Here is a 20,555-nt window from a genome sequence, read left to right as displayed (position 1 = left end):
CTGATACCGTTGCTATTTTTAGATGCAGTGGGATACCTTATTACCAGATTACTGCCCAACCCTAATGTGCAGTTTCGCATCTTCACTGACAATCTGGACAGTCTGCTTGAATGTGTACACACCTCACTCAACCAAGCTCTGTTCGCCCAATGCCGCTTCCTCTGTTTCAATTTACCCTTGTTTTATGGGCCTTCCAGATTCAATTCAATTTGGTAACATGGACAACAGCTCTTGTTTGCGGTCACAACTCACATTGTCCTTGCATGGTTCCGCTTAAGTTGCCTGCAGCAGTTTTGTTTGTACACACTCGTACAACTCCATGCCTTTGTTTCAGTCTTTGTAAATGCTCTGACTTTTTTTGTCCGGTTCTTCTTTCATTGATTAGCTAGTTAGAGCTATTGACTAGTCTGATATTAATCTTTTTTCCTAGGTTTCTGCCCCTTAACTATGAGGAGCTGCAAACTACAGAAAATGACTGGAACAACATGCATTGAACCTTTTCCTTGAACAACTGCACAAACTTTTCATTTCCCATTTGCTGGCCTTAACATGAGCTGTGACTGTAATGTAGCACTGTAATGTGACTGTAATATAGCTTATGGAGTCCACCCATCTGTGGTTATTCAGAGGCACTCTGCTTCTTTGAGGCTCTGTGTCACGTTAGCTTTTCGATGTCGACCACAGAAAATGGCCATAAGTCTTTGGCTATATATTCACCAATGCATTGTGTGCTTCTTCTGCTCTCAGACTGTTATGTGGAAACGGGACTACAAATTTTTCTTTCTTATTTTTTGTTTAGGCTTTTTTTTCTTTTTCAGGCTAAAGCTGAAGCTCACAGTATGTTGTTGTTTTGAGCATTGTTGAACTTTTCCGGGTGGCAAAGTGCCAAATCGCTTCTCATGTTTGATGTGTTTACCATAGTCTAGTTGATCATCATCCTGCAGTACTTGTGAGGTGTTTTGCGTTTCTTTTTCACCACTGTCAGTTTTTGAAACAGGAAAAACAAATGTTACCTCATATCAGCTCTAAAAGTTGATGTGGCATCTTCAGTCTCTTTATCATTATCGGCATGTTCACCTGTAATTGTCTCGTTTATTTTTATTATTGCTTGGCTTGCACGCAAAGGATAGTGGGAATCTGTCTTCTTGACTACTATGATTGCACCTTCAGCTGTTCAAGAGATAGCTAGCGCCACAGTCCCAAGACGGCATGGAGCCATATTTCTATAGTGATATTGCAAGATTTGAAATATCGTTACATCCCAAACATTAGCAAATGCATGGCATTGCACTTTACACTTCTCTCATGCCAAGAAAAACTTATTTCACTGTTGCCTCCTGTTTGTTTGTTTGTTATGGGTATTTTTGGGGGGGAGGGTTTACATCTTCTCCTTCACTGTAACTCTGAACAAAATGTTACTGCCACCATGTGGTCTGTATTAGTCACTTTGCACATTTTTTTCAACTAATGTGTGTGTGTGTGTGTGTGTGTGTGTGTGTGTGTGTGTGTGTGTGTGTGTGTGTGTGTGTGTGTGTGTGTGCGCGTGTGCGTGTGTGTGTGTGTGTGTGTGTAGCTGTTCCGTATCAATGAGGCAAACCAGTTGATGCAGTATGACCAGTGCTTGACCAGAGGAGGTGATAATTCAGCTGTCATCATCACACACTGTGAACAGAACCAGCACACTGAGTGGAAGTACTTCAAGGTGAGATACACACACATGCACACACAGTCTTTCTTTCTCTGTCTCTCTTGTTTCTCTGTACTGAACTAAACAAAAAAAAAAACTAAACCCACTCTTTCTGTTTGTTTCTCTCTGTCTGTCCAGGATCTCCATCGGTTTACTCATGTTCCAACAGGTAAATATTTGTTTTATTTTAAACATGGAACAGTTTTCATATATTTTTCACACATTCATTCATTTGTCATTATCACTGACAGTCATCATTACCTGTAGAAAGAAGATTAGGAAGCCTTAACTTCATTCACACATGACAAAAACTGAATAAAACTTAACAACACCTTCTTGGTTTGTCTTTTTACTGTTCCAACAATCATCACTAATTCTGGATTGGTTGAAATGAACTCTTAATTCACCAAATTAGGTGAGGAGCGAGAGAGAGGGTGAACATCAGAGAAGCAGTGGGGGAAACATTGCTGGAGATGGAATATTTTCACATCTACACTACCTGTCAAAAGTTTTAGAACACCCCAATTTTTCCAGTTTTGTTAATTGCAATTCAAGTCGTTCAAGTCCATTGAATAGCTTGATATGGTAAAAAGGTAAGTGCTGAACTGGTAAAAAAAACAAAAAACAAAAAAAAGGTTAGGTTACCCTGAAAAGTAATGTACATTTCAGAATTAAACATGAAATTGATTAACAATTTAAAGCTGCTCCTCAACAGTGAAGGTTGATCAAGCCTTGAAAGCTAGTGCTACTAAATCCTACAGGTGTTCCAACTTTTCTTGATCGCTTACAACCCCCTCTGCATAAAAGCAGTGTTGGAACACACTGTGGTACCATACCCTCATGAGCATCAGTTGAACAGTATCGTATTGCAGAAAGTAGTGTGTTGCTACAAAAATGGCAAGAAAAGGCACTCAGAAACTAGGGGAATCTCTGACAGGAAGAGATCTGTCAGACCCATAGCCACAACTGAATCAGAGGACAGGTTTCTGAGCTTGCGTGATAGGCGGCTCACAGGACAACAGCTTCAAGCTTCACAGTTTATTAGTGGTTGTAGTAAGCAAGTCTCAGTTTCAACTGTGAAGACTTCGAGCTGCAGATTTGACAGGACAAGATGCAGCAAGAAAGCCATTGCTAAGATGTCAGAATAAGACAATGAGGCTTGCCTGGGCCATGAAACACATCTGCTGAATCGACATTTGAAATCTTGGCTTAATCACTCAGGATCTTTATACACCATCGAGTAGGCGAAATGGTGGTTCCACAGTGTGTGACATCAACTGTCAAACATGGAGGAGGAAGTGTGATGGTCTGGGGCTGTTTTGCTGGATCCAGGGTCGGTGACTTGTACAGAGAGAAAGGCACCCTGATCCAAAACGGCTACCACAGCATTCTGCAGCACCATGCAAAACCCTCTGGTATGCGCTTAGTTGGTCGGAGGTTCACTCAACAGCAAGATAATAACCCAAAACGCCACCCAAAGTCCAGGCTATGCCATATTTTTGTTATAATTTTTTTTCTAAAACATTCAGTGAATCTTGGCTATTGTCTATGTGTTTTCTCTGTTACATTCAAGTTAATCATGATAATTAACCTTGGACAGTTACTATTTGCATTATTTTTAAGTAACCCTCATATGCCTTCAGGGCAGAAGGTTGGTATAAGCTACAACAGTCTGGCAAGGTGTCAGAAAACAGGCTGAGAGTATTTGGCAGACTTTTATGCATGTCTTGTAAAGCACAGCAGTCTGTTGGTAGCCTGTGTGTTCAATGTAGGTTCATTTTGGTGAAGAATTTATGTCAAGTTGATTTTCTAAAGAGCTGGCACATAGCTCTTTTTTCATTTGGGGGATATGAGTTTTGTTTGCCTCTACACATGGTGGATATACTTGGATTAATAGGTACTGTAGTTATGTGTTGATAGCCTACCTATGCATTCAGCGTAGTACTGATATACAGATCTCGTGCACACAAATAAACCAAACGATGGGAACGAATTGTAAATCATGGTCATGGAATAACATTTTGAGCACTTCATGTAGTAAAACATGGCCTTGTAATATATTTTTTTCTCTCTCTATGGCCAGTTAATACATATCAATGTCAATGTGACATGATTAACAACAAAAAGTCATAGCACATAAATGTCAAAGATACAGGATGTTTTATCGTGCTGTACTGTTTACTGGTGTAAGTTTGTGCATGGTTTTGTTGATTTGATATGGCGCTCTTATGAATGCAGACTGTGAAGGTAAATGGTATATGGGCTCTATTTGTGTAGCGCTTTTCTAGTCTGCATTCACCCATTTGCACACACGTTCGTATGGCAGCTAAGCCTGCTCAATACGATTGTTCAAACACACTGACATCAAACGAATGGCTCCAGAGCAATTTTGGTGGTTCAATATCTTGCCCGAGGATACTTTGGCATGTGCCAAGACCGCCGAGGCCTTCTGATGGGTGGACGACCACTCTACCTCCTGAGCCACAGGGGAGGTAGCCCTGTGTTGCTTATGAACACACTGTGCAATAGGACAGATTTAATTTGTCCATGTTTTGTATCAGCAGCCACATCTAGGTTTATTATAGTAAGTAGTGCAGTTAGTGAACCACACAGTGGTACAGCCCAGTTTCAAACTACCCAATGACAAAGCAGCAGCCAACAAACCTCAGACCTCCACTTTCAGATATAACATCATTATCACACTGCCACTTGATAAGGTTCAGTTGAAGGGATCCTTATAGGATGAGATGTAATGAAACTGAAATTTTCCTAGGGGCTTTTGAGTCCCTAGAACAAACACTAATACTAATGTTCATCTGTGCTCTCCTACCAGGGAAATGCCTGGACCGCTCCGACCTGCTCCACAAAGTGTTTACATCAGACTGTGATACAAGTAAAACCACTCAGAAATGGGAGATGAACAACATAGTGGCTGTATGAAGAAGAATAAGAGCTGGAGAGAAACTTGGTGACATGTATACACACTGATTAACACACAGATACATCCATACTATATGTTTACAGACATATCAAGCTGATATTGTCCTTAAAAGGAAAAAGGGTATTTGATATGAGGCAGTTATTGTCAGTGCACTTCCAACAAGATGAAATGGTCCAATATCGACTATTAACAGCTTCAACTCAAACTGTTGGTATCAGCCAAAACATGCCTAAATAAAACTTTAATCCATATGGTCATGCATTATGCAGACACATAGACACTCCAAATGGCAGAAGAAAAACTGGTTGTATAGATGGTGAAGCTACTGGTCCTCAGAATGATCTTTTGGACAAACACTGAACTGGAAACTTATTTGGCTCTGTTTGTCCTTCATTGTGTTTACATGTTGTCTCTGTATCTGTTCTTTGGGGCTCTCAGGTCTTTTCTAAACCACTACATTGATTTATGAAAATATCCCATCATTTCAGAACTATTTAATATGAAATTATTGCTCTTATCAGACATTTTTCAATCAACTGTTAGCCAAACTAGTAGCTCACTCACCAAAGAGTCCTTTTTGCTGGTGGAGGATTCAATCAAATCATTGTTGTGTTTAACTGAGTAAAGTTTTGGGAAATACACTGGCTGGCATAATGCTTGCTTCTGTCTGGAAGTCAGATTAAGATTTATGCTGGAATAGTGAGTTAAAGAGTAGGATGTCAAAAGCAAAGCATGTATTGGGTATATTCAAGAAAGACCACTCAACGTGTAACTGCAACAATCAACATGTAAAATTCCAACCTATGGGTCAGTCATCTACTTCTTAAAGAGTTATTAAACAAGTGTCGCCATGTCACTCACAATATATCAACCTTCTTCTGGGCCCTAACCAGACAAATGGTGGATCCCAGAGAGATGTAAACAAAGCTCCTACAGTCCCATACAGAATAGGTTAAAAAGGACACTGACTTTCTTTTTTTTTTCACTACTGTGAAAATAATTAATAAGGGATAATTCTAGCTTGAAGCTAATGCAGTAATCTAACAGGTTGAATTTGGTGAAATAAGCAGAATTTAATTTACCACACTTTATCAGAAGCCTGACCAAGACAAAAAAAAATAAAAACCTGAAAATGGAGCAAGCATGCTACTGTCCTCCTACATAAAGCTTTATACATTTACTTTTTTGTTTCCGATGTGCCATGTCTTAAACCACCCCTCTTAGAAAATGCTTTCAAATGGACAATACTATGAATAAAGGTAAATTTTTTTTTTCTAAAAATGGGATTGGTTGCCAATTACTTCCGTTGTCTTCCAGTGGCTTGAATTCATTTTCATCAAATTCCACAGACACTGAAATGCTTTAGAGGACCTTAAATATGTTAAGGAGAGCACATCTTCAAGAGCAGTGATCTGACAGACTGAGGACTTATAAACTGCCTGCCTTACTGACAGTCTTGATGAGAAATTCAGTAGCTGACCAGTTGACTGTGACTTAGTAACTGCCTGTCTGAAAATGAAAAATGGTGGGCAGGGTTGGGGTGACACTGGGTTGAGGGAATAGGGAATAATACAAGGGGCAAATACATAACTTATGGTTGGGAAAACAACAAATGAAAAAATGCAACTGCTTTTTGTTTCTTTTTCAAGGGAAAAAAGGGTTTGGTGTGTGGATGATCACGTATGCAATGTTTTGTACAATGTAAATAGATTTCTTTGTAAAGATGATCATGATTGATTTTGTGAAGGGCCTTGAATGATGTAAATATCTAACTTATAGCAGAGATTTAACATGAGCTGAAAAGTGGGTGATTGAGCAAATAAAAGATGTGATTTTTACTACTTCCACTGTATTCTGTCTTTGTTACTGTGATTCCATCGAAAGACAAACAGACACCAAGATCTTCCTAGTTGCAATGGCAGGTATTAACAAGCAGGTAGCACTTGTTCAGCAACAAAGGAACTCCTCCCTCGACTGGCTGTCAAATAGGGCGGGGACAAACTTCTATGCATGGTTTCTCACAGTGTGTCAGCAGTTGTTAATCTATTATATCCATCCATCCATTGTCTATACCCGACCATCCCTTTCAGGGTTGCAGGGGGGCTGGAGCCTATCCCAGCTGTCATTGGGCGGAAGGGAGGGTACACCCTGAACCGGTCGCCAGTCGATTGCAGGGCAACATACAAAGACATAAAACCATTCACGCTCACACTCACTCCTAAGGACAATTTAGTCACCAATTAACCTAATGAGCATGTTTTTGGTCTGTGGGAGGAAGCCGTAGTGCCCGGAGAGAACCCACGCATGCACGGGAAGAACATGCAAGCTTCGCACAGAAAGGCCCGACCCGGGGATCGAACTGGTGACCTTCTTGCTGTGAGGCACGCGCACTACCTGCTGCCACACCGTGCTGCCCTAATCTGTTATATTTTTTTGTTTTTCACTCCTTTTTTCTGCCATGGAGGTAATGATGTCACCCATTTAGCTAAATAAAAAGGACAAAAATACAGTCTTTAACAGTTAAGTTAAAAGTTATAATGAAAAAAACACAGAGGAATGCAATAAAAGGAAGACAACTGGAGAAGACGACTGGAGAGGCCACTCTAAGGGGGACACGATAGTATATCCCCTTAAAATGGATAAAGATAGAGAATAATACCTGAGGGTGGCAGTGATGCAACAACATAGATGCCTGCTGCCCTTAAACCTCGAAGAAGAAGAGGAAGCCATTTATAAGAACGAGAGTCATGTTTTTTTGTATTCGTGTTGGTGTAAGCGTTAAGCGTTCCATGTAATAACTTTTATTAGCCGTCGAGAGAAACGCCGACTTTTGTTAGAAGTTGTATGAATAAACCGCACGGAAATGAAACAGTTTATTATAGTTGTATTGCAGTTTCTTTTTGTGGAACACACCGAGAGTTGGCATGACGGTAGGGTTCGCTTCCGCTGACTTCTGTTTCAGTATCATTTTCATTTTATGTCGGAGTTTTTGTTTGTTTATTTGTTTTAAGGCAGCCACCTTGTTTAGGAGATGTGGTAAAGCAGCAGCAACCAAACAGACTGAACATTACGACTGAATCCGTACATCAGTGCATAAGAGTCTGTTGTAGTTTAGCTCACCCCCCCCCCCGTCAATATTTTAAATTAAGGTCCATTTTGATTCCGTCACAGCTAACATAAGCGTACTACGTCTACTACTACTACTACTATCATTACGACTCCTACTACTAATAATAATAATCAGAAGAAGAAGAACGGCGACGCATATTTATCTCTTCGATATCTGAATAAATTCATCCTGCTACTAACTGATGATTCTACGTTTTGACATATATTTACTTGCCACAGTCACCTGTGGAATGAGTTCATACAGTCAAAGACTTTATATCCCCGTCTTCCTTTGCCTTCTGTTGCCTCGATATAGAGTTAAATCGCACGTTTCTATTTATTTTCACTGAGTGATTATGCGCAGGGGGCCACCCAATATTTTTTCTCGTAAGTGCTTAGACAAAAACAAGCAACTCTATATTTAAAAATACTGCAATTAAATGTGGCAGACTAGCAAAGGTACTGTATGTTAAAAAAAGATAAAGAAACATTCTGCACCAGTACAACCTTAAAATGACCACACAACTGAATCATCACCTCACCACAATCTTACCCTACTGTGACTAAATATAAAATGCTTGAAGCTCCATTCTCAAAAATCTTTTGCTTTGAGCTGCTGCATATTTAAAAAATCCATTTGATATTGGCTTTTGTGATACAAGCCAACAAAAAAATACCCATCAAGAGTCCCTGAATGTGATACTTGGCATTGTGTTCCAGAGCAGGATCTTTAATTTGTTTGCAAAATGACTTATAATGCAAAGCTGTGTTTTTCACCTCTCCCGCTGCAGGCAGTGTGCTGCTGCAGAACGTCCAGGTGTTGACACTGTACAAGGGTCGCTACACCACAGCGAGGCGCTCCAGTCCTGTCCCTCAGCTCCAGTGTGTTGGAGGCTCCGCAGGCTGCCAGACCTTTGTCCCAGAAGTGGTCCAGTGTCAGAACAAAGGCTGGGATGGAGTGGATGTACAGGTGAACTGGGAGGCGCTGGTGGGCAGTGAGGATAGAGATAAGGTGTATGGAGTATAGCATTTGCTCTGGGTAGGGTTGCAACTGTTGATTAATCTGCAGATTATTTTCTCGATTAATCATCTGGTCTACAAAATGTAATGAATTAGTTTAAAATGTTGCTGTATTCATAGCTCATTTTGTCTGACTGACCTCAGTCTAAAACCCGAAGATCTTAAATTTACTGCAATGGAGAATGGAAAACATATTAATTTTTTGAAGCTGCAGACATTAATATATTATCAAACTAGTTGACCAGTGGTATCATTTTCTGGAATGCTCAAGGAAGCTATCCAGATATTCAAGCTCTGACTTTTCTCTTGGAGCCCGAAAGTGGATGAAGTTCATGTGCTAAATTTCTCATCCAGCACCACAGAAAGCTGGAAAAAAGACATAAAAGCAGTACCTGCTTAGTCATTTGAGCCTGACAGATAATCTGCCAGGCATATATATGGGCCATTATATTGGTATGAGCATATACAGGTGCTGGTCATAAAATTAGAATATCATGGAAAAGTTGATTTTTTTCAGTAATTCCATTCAAAAAGTGAAACTTGTGTACAAGTTGAAACATGTATACATTCATTTCACACAGACCGACATATTTCAAGTATTTACTTCTTTTAATATTGATGATTATACCTGACAACTAATGAAAACCCCCAATTGAGTATCTCAGAAAATTAGAATATTGTGGAAAAGGTCAATATTGAAGATATCTGGTGCCACACTCTAATCAACTAATTAACTCAAAACACCTGCAAAGGCCTTTAAATGGTCTCTCAGTCTAGTTCTGTAAGCTACACAATCATGGGGAAGACTGCTGACCTGACAGTTGTCCAAAAGACGATCATTGACACCTTGCACAAGGAGGGCAAGTCCCAAAAGGTCATTGCTAAAGAGGCTGGATGTTCACAGAGCTCTGTGTCCAAGCACATTAGTAGAAAGGCAAAGGGAAGGAAAAGATGTGGTAGAAAAAAGTGTACAAGCAATAGGGATAACCGCACCCTGGAGAGGATAGTGAGACAAAACCCATTCAAAACTGCGGGGGAGATTCACAAAGAGTGGACTGCAGCTGGAGTCAGTGCTTCAAGAACCACCACTCACAGACGTATGCAAGACATGGGTTTCAGCTGTCGCATTCCTTGTGTCAAGCCACTTTGACTGCTGCTGCAGAACGTCCAATTTTGAACAAGAGACAGCGTCAGAAGCGTCTCACCTGGGCTAAAGACAAAAAGGACTGGACTGCTGCTGAGTGGTCCAAAGTCATGTTCTCGGATGAAAGTAAATTTTGCATGTCCTTTGGTAATCAAGGTCCCAGAGTCTGGAGGAAGAGAGGAGAGGCACAGAATCCACGTTCCTGAGGTCGAGTGTCAAGTTTCCACAGTCAGTGATGGTTTGGGGTGCCATGTCATCTGCTGGTGTTGGTCCACTGTGTTTCCTTAGGTCCAAGGTCAATGCAGCTGTCTATCAGGAAGTTTTGGAGCACTTCATGCTTCCTGCTGCTGACCAACTTTATGGAGATGCAGATTTCATTTTTCAACAGGACTTGGCACCTGCTCACAGTGCCAAAGCTACCAGTACCTGGTTTAAGGACCATGGTATCCCTGTTCTTGATTGGCCAGCAAACTCCCCTGACCTTAACCCCATAGAAAATCTATGGGGTATTGTGAAGAGGAAGATGCAAGATGCCAGACTCAACAACGCAGAAGAGCTGAAGGCCACCATCAAAGCAACCTGGGCTCTCATAACACCTGAGCTGTGCCACAGCCTGATTGACTCCATGCCACGCCGCATTGCTGCAGTAATTCAGGCAAAAGGAGCCCCAACTAAGTATTGAGTGCTGTACATGCTCATACTTTTCATGTTTATACTTTTCAGTTGGACAACATTTTTAGAAATCCTTTTTTTGTATCAGTCTTAAGTGATATTCTAGTTTTCTGAGATACTGAAATTTGGATTTTCATTAGTTGTTAGTTTAAAATCATCAAAATTAAAGAACTAAACATTTGAAATATATCAGTCTGTGTGTAATGAATGAATATAATATGCAAGTTTCACTTTTTGAATGGAATTACTGAAATAAATCAACGTTTCCATGATATTCTAATTTTATGACCAGCACCTGTATATTGTTGTGGATTCTCTGCTGCTGGTGAAGAATGAAATAGAGACTTCTGCTGGCCGACAAGGTTTTTATTTTCTTTGCAAAGAAAAGGTCAATCATCACACAAGCGGTAGAATGAAGAAAAGACCCCGAGCATGGGGAGAGCTAAACATTTATACCTTAGGAGCACCTCCCCTACCCAAAGGTACGAATACACATCTTTTGGGTCTGCTGGAGGTATCAGAGCCGACTCCCTAGGGGGTGGCTCACACTGGAGGCATCCTGCAGGACTTTGTATGTAGATGTAAAGAGGTCTAGACATGAGAATTTGAAACACAAAAGGACCTGATATTCTGGTGAGGAAATGGGAGGTGGGGTGTCTCAGGTAGATCAAGCACAAGGAACTGAAATTGCCATTACAATATCAGCCTGTAAATTGCAAAAAACGTTACTTGAGAAATATACTCACATCTTGATCACAACTCTGGTAGTCTTAATGCAATGTATTCATACACACACACACACACACACACACACATATATATATTAGTGCTGTCAATCGATTAAAATATTTAATCGCGATTAATCGCATAAATGTCATAGTTAACTCACGATTAATCGCAAATTAATCACACATTTTTATTTATTCTAAATGTCCCATTAATTATAATTTTAATACTGTTATCAACATGGAAAAGTGGATAGGCTTGCTTTGTGCAAATGTTTTTTATTGAAAACAATGTGTAGTGTTATATTTCACACTAACATTCTCACTTTGAGCAGTCATTCACATTTGAATGAATCACATCTCACACAGTTTAACACTGTCAATAAACAGATGACAAAAAAATAAATGCTTGGTTACAAAAAAGCCCCTTCAACAAGCCTTTCTAAGGGATCAAAACAGGGTGATACAAGATAAAGTTAAAGTGCACATCATTGTAAACTAGGATTCAGCCTATAGTACAGTTAAACCATGGTTTAAACTTTCCTTTCTTAAGTTTCCTCTGAACATACAAGCAGTCAGACTGTGATGCTCTTCGGTTTATTCACCAGAGGCTTATCAACCCAGCCTCTTATTTCTCTCCAGAAAGAATGAACATTACTTGGCTATGGCTGCAGTAAGTTTGTTTTTAGTTGCGGTATCCATATGCCTCTGTCCAAACTTTGATCTTGTCAGTCGACCCATCTGGCAACTTTTTGAAACTAAACTTTCTATTCAGAATCTTGTTCGCATCCATTTCGGCGTTTCACGCTTGACATCCGCCTACACTTTCACAGCTAGCAAGCAGCAAGGCATTGTTTTATTTCCGGTTAACAATCGGATCCTGTAGTTTTTGTAACGTTACTAGCAGTGGCCACAGCTTATAAAAAACTACAAGTTCACTAGGTCACAAAGAACATTAATCACGCGATAAAAAAAATGACGCCGTTAAAATTGATTTGCGTTAACACCTTAATAACGCAATACTTTTGACAGCACTAATATATACACACACACACACACACACACACACACACATATATATATATATATATATATATATATATATATATATATACACACACACACACACACACACACACACACACACACACACACACACACACACACACACACACACAAACTCTAAATATTGCTATGGTATGCGCCTTACAAATGCATTATGGATGAAGCACCTCTTGTTGCTGCTAATTCAGAATTTGATTCTTGTTTTCATTATGCCAGGAGGCATGATTGACTGTGAACTTAATTACACTTATAATAGAGCTTACATCTGCTGATAGTGAAGTCCTTGACTTTGGCACCAAAAATGTGTATTCCACAGACAAAATGGTGTGTGCATGTTTCTGTGTGTGTGTGTAATGCTCAAGCTTGATGTGTTGAATATGAGAATAAGGTTGTAATCTACCTTGTTTCCCCTCACAGTGGGAGTGCAAAACTGATATGGACAACGCATACCGATTTGGTCGCATTGAGGTGAGCTGTGAAGGTTACAACCACCCAGCTGATGCCTACATACTAAAGGGCTCCTGTGGGCTAGAGTACACTCTGGAACTGACTGAAGAGGGCCGGAGGAGAACTCAAGGCAGCTGGGGTTCACACAGTGGATTCAAAGAATTTGGAAGTATGAAATAGTGATTGGTCATGATTTTCAAGTTTTCAAATAGTCATTAAAATTTGAATGGTCATAAAAATAAAAAAATTTAGTAGTGCGACTATCATCTTGTCTTAAAAAACATTTTCCCTTGTTTTAACCTGTGTGATTATGACACATGCTGCAAGGAGTAAGTTATTATAGTCAGTCTACAAGTGTCCAGATTGCAGCCTAACAGTGTTAGAGGGCTGTGTGTTCTCTGCTGCAGTGGAAATAAAATTCCTGTTTACGAATGCCACCACAATATTTTGTTATCACTCCTGCGTCAGTCCGCTGTACTCTGCTTGTTGCTAGTTCAGTTAGTTAGTGGCTCTGCTCTCCACTTCCAATAGTTAATGGCCATGAGCCGGGCCAAAGAGACAGGTAGAGATAGCTACTAGCATGTCACAGGTCTACAACAACTATGGAGATGCCATTTGAGCCCCATCACCCCCATGCACATGTGTAGGGATTCATATGTTGAAACGTTCTTTTTGTTTGTCTGTGTCAGGTCTTGGGACCTCTGCCTCCAGTTTCTTTAGTGGACTCTTTAGAAACAAACATCAGCATCACAGCCAGCAAAGCCAACAGGGCTCATACCCAGTAGGCAGCAAGGACTCAGGAGATCTGCTGGTGCTCGCTTTGCTCCTCCTCTTAGCCTACGGCATCTACAAGCTGTTCCTCAGCAGAAACACAGCCCAGTGGGGACAGGACAACAGACAGGCTGGTTACTCCAGAGATAATCACTGTGGCTCCACTGCCGGACCTCCGCCTCCAGGTTTCAAGCCTGATTTCACAGGTAGCTGATGCAGTTTCTCCATCGAAAACATATCTTCAAAGCAATACATGCTTTTGTTAGGGAAGATGTGTAAGATTGTCATGTTCCTTTCTCACGTGGAAATAGCTGGACGTGGTATGAGAATAAATGAAACAAGATTACAGCTGCCTTGCTGAAACCTTTAATGTGTTCTGCTTTTGTGTTCAGGCTATCCTGGTACCAACCCAGGCTACGGTTTCCACAGTGACTACACTCATGGAGAACAGCACCCAAGAGGCCCAGCTGCACCTCCCACAGGCAGAGGATTCTGGTCTGGCATGGGGACGGGGGGGGTGCTGGGATATCTTTTTGGCCGTCAGAGGTTAGCGAAGAGAGGGAGAGGAAGACAGAGAGAAATGTGTGAAAAATGACATGGCTTGTATTCAAGAAGCAGGAATCCCAGAAATCAAATCCTAATATTGTTCCAGTCCTCAGAGCCTTCAGGTTGTTTGTGCTTTGTGTTTTGCAGAACCCAGCCATACAGCTATAAGTACTCCAGCTGCACTGACAGCACACCTCCTCCTGCTGGAGAGCCTTCCTCTTCCTCTGGGACACGCACTGCTTCAGGTAGAAGGACTGCATGCACATATCTTTGCTATTAAGCAGTTGAAGTGATTAGATATTGATACTAAATATTTAGTTGACTTAAGTTGAAGGGAATCCTGAGTTCCCTGAGTCTATGATGATTGTTATTGGGCTGATATGACAGTATATAGTGGGAGACAATAATAATGTGCCACCTGAAAGACATCTTACTTGACTGTTTGTACCATGAAAGTACATATACTAGGACTTCATTCTTATTACCCACCCCAAATGGGTATTATTATTACTCTGGGCTGCCAAAGTGGGACCCAACACTGTGAATCTGAGCAGATTGGATTGTGCTTTGGGTCTCAACACCTGACATACTAATTATTGTTTATTGTTGTGTCATTGTTTTTGTCTAATACATAAACTCTCTGGCAACATGTCAATCTCACATACATACGTTATTGACATTACATCACACCTGATTAGTTGTTCAGAATAGAGTATTGCACAAATAATTATACCATCCACATTACGTGATATCTCCCACTGTCTCAAACAAAGAAGAATATAGAAGCATATTAAAGATCAGGATGAGATTGGGATCTCATATTAATTTTTCCATTATGTTAATGTTTTTTTTGTGATTTCAAAGTAACAATTCCAAGGTAGTGCCTCAAGCCTTTTTTGTCTTTTGGTGAATACTATGAATTTCTGTAAATCTTTTGTACTATGTACTACAGGTCAGCAATTCGTTAGCATCCAGAGATGGTTGGTTGATTAGATTGTTGGGGTTTTTTTTGCAGGTTTTGGAGGAACCAAGAGGAGATAGAAGCTGTTGAAGTCAAGAGATTCTCTACAATGGATGTCAGTGACAGAATTTTAATCTGGTGATTTGGTGATGAGTTCGGTGTTTTATGAAAACACCATGAGAAGACCCTCTCTTCATGCAGAGATGAATTTGTCCAGCACTATATTAACATTGCTACTGAGTTCTATTATACTGTGGAGATCACTTTGATGTCAACTGCTGACAGGAAGTGCTTATTTTTCTGTGAATGTGTGGTTTGAGCTTTACTTTGAAGGCTTTGTGTTTGGGAGAAAATGGTTTGACTTTTACTTTTTGTTTTAAGAAGATGGCACCTTTGCAGTTGTTCATTAATTTGATCAGCATTTAGTTGACATATTTCAGTGTGAATCCACTCTTTAATTTCTACATTTTGTTCATGTGGTCTATTAGAGAGAAAAGTTATATGCATTTCTTTCTGAAGTCTCTTTTCTAAGGACCTGTTAGCTTTGTATGAATAAGTGTGTCCTGCCTCAGTCATCAGTCTATGAAAAGCACCTTTTTCATTCACGTAAAACAAGTGACAGGTATTAACAAAATAATATGCACACCTTCTTTGCCTGGCTCTGTGCTGCATCAGTTTAGCTTCAGTTAAACTGCAGTTAAACAGAGAAAAGAATCATGACTGAAATGAATGAACTGCTAAATCAATCATGATTTTGTTGTACATTATTCTGACATGTCAATCTCAGTGTTTTATTTGCCTCTACGTGCAAGCTGTCACACCTTTTCGTACTATTGAATAAACCCAGTTTAATTGTGTATAGCATTTTGAACCTGATTAAGTGTTGTAGGGGATAGATTTTTCTCATCACTTATACTCAATTGAACAAATGAACTATGTGTTGTATATACCGATATAAAACATACCTAACTTTAAAAGACAATTATGAAACCAAATGTCAGTAATTCAGAAACATCAATTCAATTTAAAAACTATGTAAGAAATATGGAAACAAATATTTAAATCATACAGAAATATAAATCAACTATAGACAGTTAACAATATGAAATATGTTAATATGAATATGTAAACTATGTGCACTATGCCACAATAAAAAACAGCCATCCATGTAGAAACTGTTGAGCAATATTCTGCATGTAGTATAACATTAACAAAAATAATAGAATACTATCACTGCTAATACTAAAACAATAATAATTATACTCACTATAATAATACCAACAGTAATAATATATATAATTACATAGTAATTATATATAGATGATTATATATGATGATTAACATGCTCCATTGTGTCAGTTTCAAGCTTGGCCCTATTATAAGATTTTAAGATTAAGATTTACTTTATTGATCCCTGCACACACATGCTGACTTGGAGACTGACATGGAGACTGCACACACGCCATGCTTCATGAAATTATTTTCTCTGCATTTGACCCATCTTGGGCCATTGTTCCTCCGCGGCAGACCAGGAGCGGTGGGCTGCCAGCTGAGCTGCCGGGGGACATCTTTTTTCATCACCATTGGTCAGGTGGTGATCTTCTTGCATGTCTTTAGTGGGGGTTATTTAAGGAGGAAACCCCGGGTGAACACGGGGAGAACATGCAAACTCCACACAGAAAGGCCCCCTTTTTCCTTGAGCAGCAGGCACTGATGGCATGGTGGAGGACACGCCACCAGCACCCACGGCAGGGTTCGAACCAGGACCTTCTAGCCTTGAGGCGACAGTGATACCACTTGTGCCACTGTGCTACCCCCGGGCTTCTTACCTATTTAAAGTTTCAGAATAGGTTGAGATTGTTTTGGCCCTCTAAGACCTCTAATCATTCGCTTTACCAGATAAAACTGCGAGACTCTGAGCGCCAGCTATCCTGAGGAAAACTTCGGAGGGAACCAGCTACTAGATGGTTCGATTAGTCTTTCGCCCCTATACCCAGGTCGGATGACCGATTTGCACGTCAGGACCGCAACGGGCCTCCACCAGTTTCCTCTGGCTTCGCCCTACCCAGGCATAGTTCACCATCTTTCGGGTCCTATCTATGAAGCTGTTAATGAAAAATAACCTTCCTTCCTTCCTTAAATTAAAGTCCATGTTTGTTTACTACTTTTTTGTTTTATACCACAGATAAGCAGATTCTGTGGTGTAAAGGTTTGGTTTCCCAGCTTCCAAATGATTATGATGTACCGTGACTACGGCTGCTGTTCTGACACTGTTTCCATGCAGCTCTGTGTTTCCTCTTCTTGCTGAGCTTGATGAGATACTTCTGAACTGCACTCTCTACAATCCCCTGAGAATGGTAGAGAGAGAGAGATCTGATACTTAATGCATTAGATGTGATCTGAAACTTCTGATAACACAAAATATGGAAATGTTTTGAAACTCTCACCAGCCTTAATGTCAGAAAAGTTCATTTGTCAAATGTCTTTGGTCCAGGGGCCTGTTAGGAAGACAGTTTAAACTCTGCCAAGCTACCACTGACTGAGTTAATTTTTGAGTTAATTGTAAGTTAATTTTAACCTCATACCAGTCCAGTAGTATCAGCAGCCTATCCAAGGCATACCCAAAGTAACTTGAAAGCTGTTCTTGAACCATTTGGAGTATATGAATTGTTTGGGTCTCTTTTGAAGGGTAACACTAAACTTTTATCCCCAGCTGACAGACTCACTAAGTGCTCCCGACATTGAGTAATAGAAGTTGAACACACTGAAGTGTAAGTTTTTCCACATTAATATATTTTATTTTTTTGCAAATAGATGCTTGCAGATGATTATATCTGGGACTTAATAGGTGGAAAATACAAGCAGCATGAAGCCTTACCCTATAACAATATCACAGAAACTGAATATTTTCATGTTTTTTCTAATGGTATATCTAGGCATCCTCCAAAATAATCCAATTGACTATATTTGTCTACATAAGCATCTAATTTTTATTAATAAAATTTATAGTCATATTTAAGCTTTCTATACCTATGTTTTGACTATATTTTTATATTAAGGCCATTTACTATGTTTATCACTTCAAACAGTGTGTAATATCCCTTTTAGCACTAAATTCCTTGATTTAAGTTGATTGAGCTGTAAGTAAACCACTGAAGTAGCATATTGGCATTTTCAGAATTTCATTAGTGTCCGTCAAAATCAGTTACTATTGACTCCATCTTCATATGGAAGACGCTACAACAGAGACGGCCTTCTGCCGTCAAAGACGGCCTTCTGCAAATTCAACAGCATCGAGGGCAGCTTATTTGGGGTTCAGTATCTTGCCCAAGGATACTTCAGCATGTGGACTGCTGAGGCCAGGGATTGAACCAAGAAAAAAGAAAACGAAAGAAGGGTTTGGGAAAAGACACATCAGAGCATGACAAAGAATGCCAAAGACAAGTCCAGTTTCAATGAACCCCAAGCCAGTGGCAAGAAATGTGGCAGCATTGGCTCAATCACCCAGTCACTTAAGAAGAAAGAGGCACAGCTCAAGCAGATGATGGCTGAAACCAACTAATTACTGAATGAACTCAAGCAGTACCAAATGTCAACACCCTTACCATCACGCAGAATAACAAAACATGAGAATCGTGATGGTACAGAGAGACACCAGAACAACACAGGGAAAATGGTGATATATCTATCATGTGCGGTACACAATTACAACAACAGTGGCGAGGAAAAATTCCTTTTAACAGGCAGAAACCTCAGGCAAAACCAGGCTCTGGGTGGGCGGCCATCTGCCTCGACCGGTTGGGTGAGACAGAGAGAGAGTGAGAGACAGAGAGAAACGGACGGACGGACGGACGGACGGACGGACGGACGGACAGACAGACAGAAATCACAGTAACAGTGACAGTGGATGTAATAACAGTAGTAGCAGTTGCAGTGGATGTCAGGCAGGGCCAAGGCAGGAGACGCAGCCGCAATCACAATCCAGATTCAGCCACAGTCCATGGGAACCTGCGAGACGACAAAGCATAGAGACTCCGGGGAAGGAGCTAAGTTAGTAACACGCCGTGGTAGGACATGAAAGCGTGCAGATGGAGAGGGACAGAAGGACAGAGGAGCTCGGTGTATCTTTGAAGGTCCCCCGACAGTCTAATCCTATAGCAGCATAACGAGGGGCTGGTCCAGGACAAGCCTGAGCCAGCCCTAACTATAAGCTTTATCAAAAAGGAAAGTTTTAAGCCTACTCTTAAATGTAGAGACAGTGTCTGCTTCCAGACAAAGACTAGAAGAGTAGTAGTTATTTGTGGTACCAACACAAGGTACTCAGGTTTGTTTTGCTTGAGGCAAGAGATGTGGTTCTGGGTAAAATACAAAATACTTTATTACAAATGTCACAGGGTGTGTGTGTGTGTGTGTGTGTGTGTGTGTGTGTGTGTGTGTGTGTGTGTGTGTGTGTGTGTGTGTGTGTGTGTGTGTGTGTGTGTGTGTGTGTGTGTGTGTGTGTGTGTGTGTGCCTGTGCTTGGGTTGTGGGCCCCCCCCCCCTTCTTGTTACCAAGTGCACCGACTGATTTGCAGTGATTAGCTGCACCTGTCCACAAAACGGCAGCGACTGTGATTGGTGCACGGGGGGTTAGTTCTTTCCCTTAAGTGACACAGGTGTGCTGCATCGGACGGTGGAGAAAGCGTGAGGCGACAGGACGATAAGCGGCGACGGAGTCGGGAGGAGGTGATCACAGGCGAGGGAGACGGAGCTGAACGGCGGCAGTAAGAGGACACGGCGGCGACGCATTGCAGGCAGAGGAGCCAGCGTATGACCGCTCGGTGGGCCGGAGAGATTTGTGTGGTAGGAGCCGAAGAAGGAACCAGCGCGAGAGACCGAGAGAGAGAGAGGACGCGCCGTGAGGATGGTGGAGGAGTGAGGCAATCTATCCTAGGGGGATATTCATAGCTGTGTCCCCCCCGTCCCCTTATTATAGTTTATTTAATTAATTTAATTCCTTTATTAGTTTGGTTTGGTGTGGACATTTGTTTAAGAGTGTTTTTTTTTTTTAGAGATTTTAGAACTGGACTGTTTTAGTAAATCTTGTGTGTGTTTTAACAAAAATTAAATTCTCTTATAAAGACTTTCCCTGCGTGCTGATTGACAGACTGCTCCCCAGTGGAACTACTAAGTAAACTGCTCGGGGTTTCAACCCCCGTTACACAAACATTCCATAAAAATACCATGCATACAGGGATGTAAAGAGAAGGGAGGACACTAACAGGGCTGGGGCTTACCAGTGAGGGAGAGGAGCACCCCAGTCACTCGTGTCACTCACGCACGCAAACACACAAAGGTGAAACAAAATGAAAATCAGGGGTTGCATGACACACAAAAGGGGACTCCACCAGCAGGGCACCAGGACCACCACCATAAGCTTCTAGCACCTGAAAGGAGAAGGGAAATGATTACTGGGGTAAACTCAAATAA

At 40.9% G+C, this 20,555-nt stretch overlaps 2 protein-coding genes across 3 annotated transcripts in view; both read left to right on the top strand.

Annotated features, from left to right (window-relative positions):
• Nucleotides 1–6,469, top strand: part of galnt7 (UDP-N-acetyl-alpha-D-galactosamine: polypeptide N-acetylgalactosaminyltransferase 7) — a 55,762-nt gene extending 49,293 nt beyond the window's left edge. For both annotated transcript variants that reach the window (XM_070987452.1, XM_070987442.1), the window contains exons 13-15: nt 1,574–1,702; nt 1,826–1,856; nt 4,521–6,469. In XM_070987452.1, coding sequence (XP_070843553.1) covers nt 1,574–1,702; nt 1,826–1,856; nt 4,521–4,627 — 267 coding nt within the window. In that variant the 3' untranslated portion in view covers nt 4,628–6,469. The remainder of the gene's footprint in view (nt 1–1,573; nt 1,703–1,825; nt 1,857–4,520) is intronic.
• An 872-nt stretch (nt 6,470–7,341) lies between these two features.
• saraf (store-operated calcium entry-associated regulatory factor) lies at nt 7,342–16,257 on the top strand. The gene is made up of 7 exons (XM_070980364.1): nt 7,342–7,558; nt 8,528–8,706; nt 12,780–12,978; nt 13,499–13,786; nt 13,973–14,126; nt 14,274–14,371; nt 15,142–16,257. Exons 1-7 carry the CDS (start codon nt 7,492–7,494, stop codon nt 15,165–15,167), a joined length of 1,011 nt encoding a protein of 336 aa, XP_070836465.1. The 5' UTR covers nt 7,342–7,491; the 3' UTR covers nt 15,168–16,257.
• The last annotated feature ends 4,298 nt before the right edge of the window (nt 16,258–20,555 follow it).

The sequence above is a fragment of the Chaetodon trifascialis genome, chromosome 2, assembly GCF_039877785.1.
Source record: "Chaetodon trifascialis isolate fChaTrf1 chromosome 2, fChaTrf1.hap1, whole genome shotgun sequence".
Lineage (NCBI taxonomy): Eukaryota > Metazoa > Chordata > Actinopteri > Chaetodontiformes > Chaetodontidae > Chaetodon > Chaetodon trifascialis.
Note: the sequence above shows the minus strand (reverse complement) of the source record. Positions and strands in the feature narration are given on the sequence as shown.

What these genes read in the sequence shown, in the direction of transcription:
- saraf (XM_070980364.1), top strand. Translation starts at nt 7,492, where the DNA reads ATGAAACAGTTTATTATAGTTGTATTGCAGTTTCTTTTTGTGGAACAC. An exon ending in TGGATTCAAAGAATTTGGAA is followed by an intron (nt 12,979 to 13,498) that starts GTATGAAATAGT and finishes TGTCTGTGTCAG; the next exon opens with GTCTTGGGACCTCTGCCTCC. An exon ending in TGGGACACGCACTGCTTCAG is followed by an intron (nt 14,372 to 15,141) that starts GTAGAAGGACTG and finishes TTTTTTTTGCAG; the next exon opens with GTTTTGGAGGAACCAAGAGG.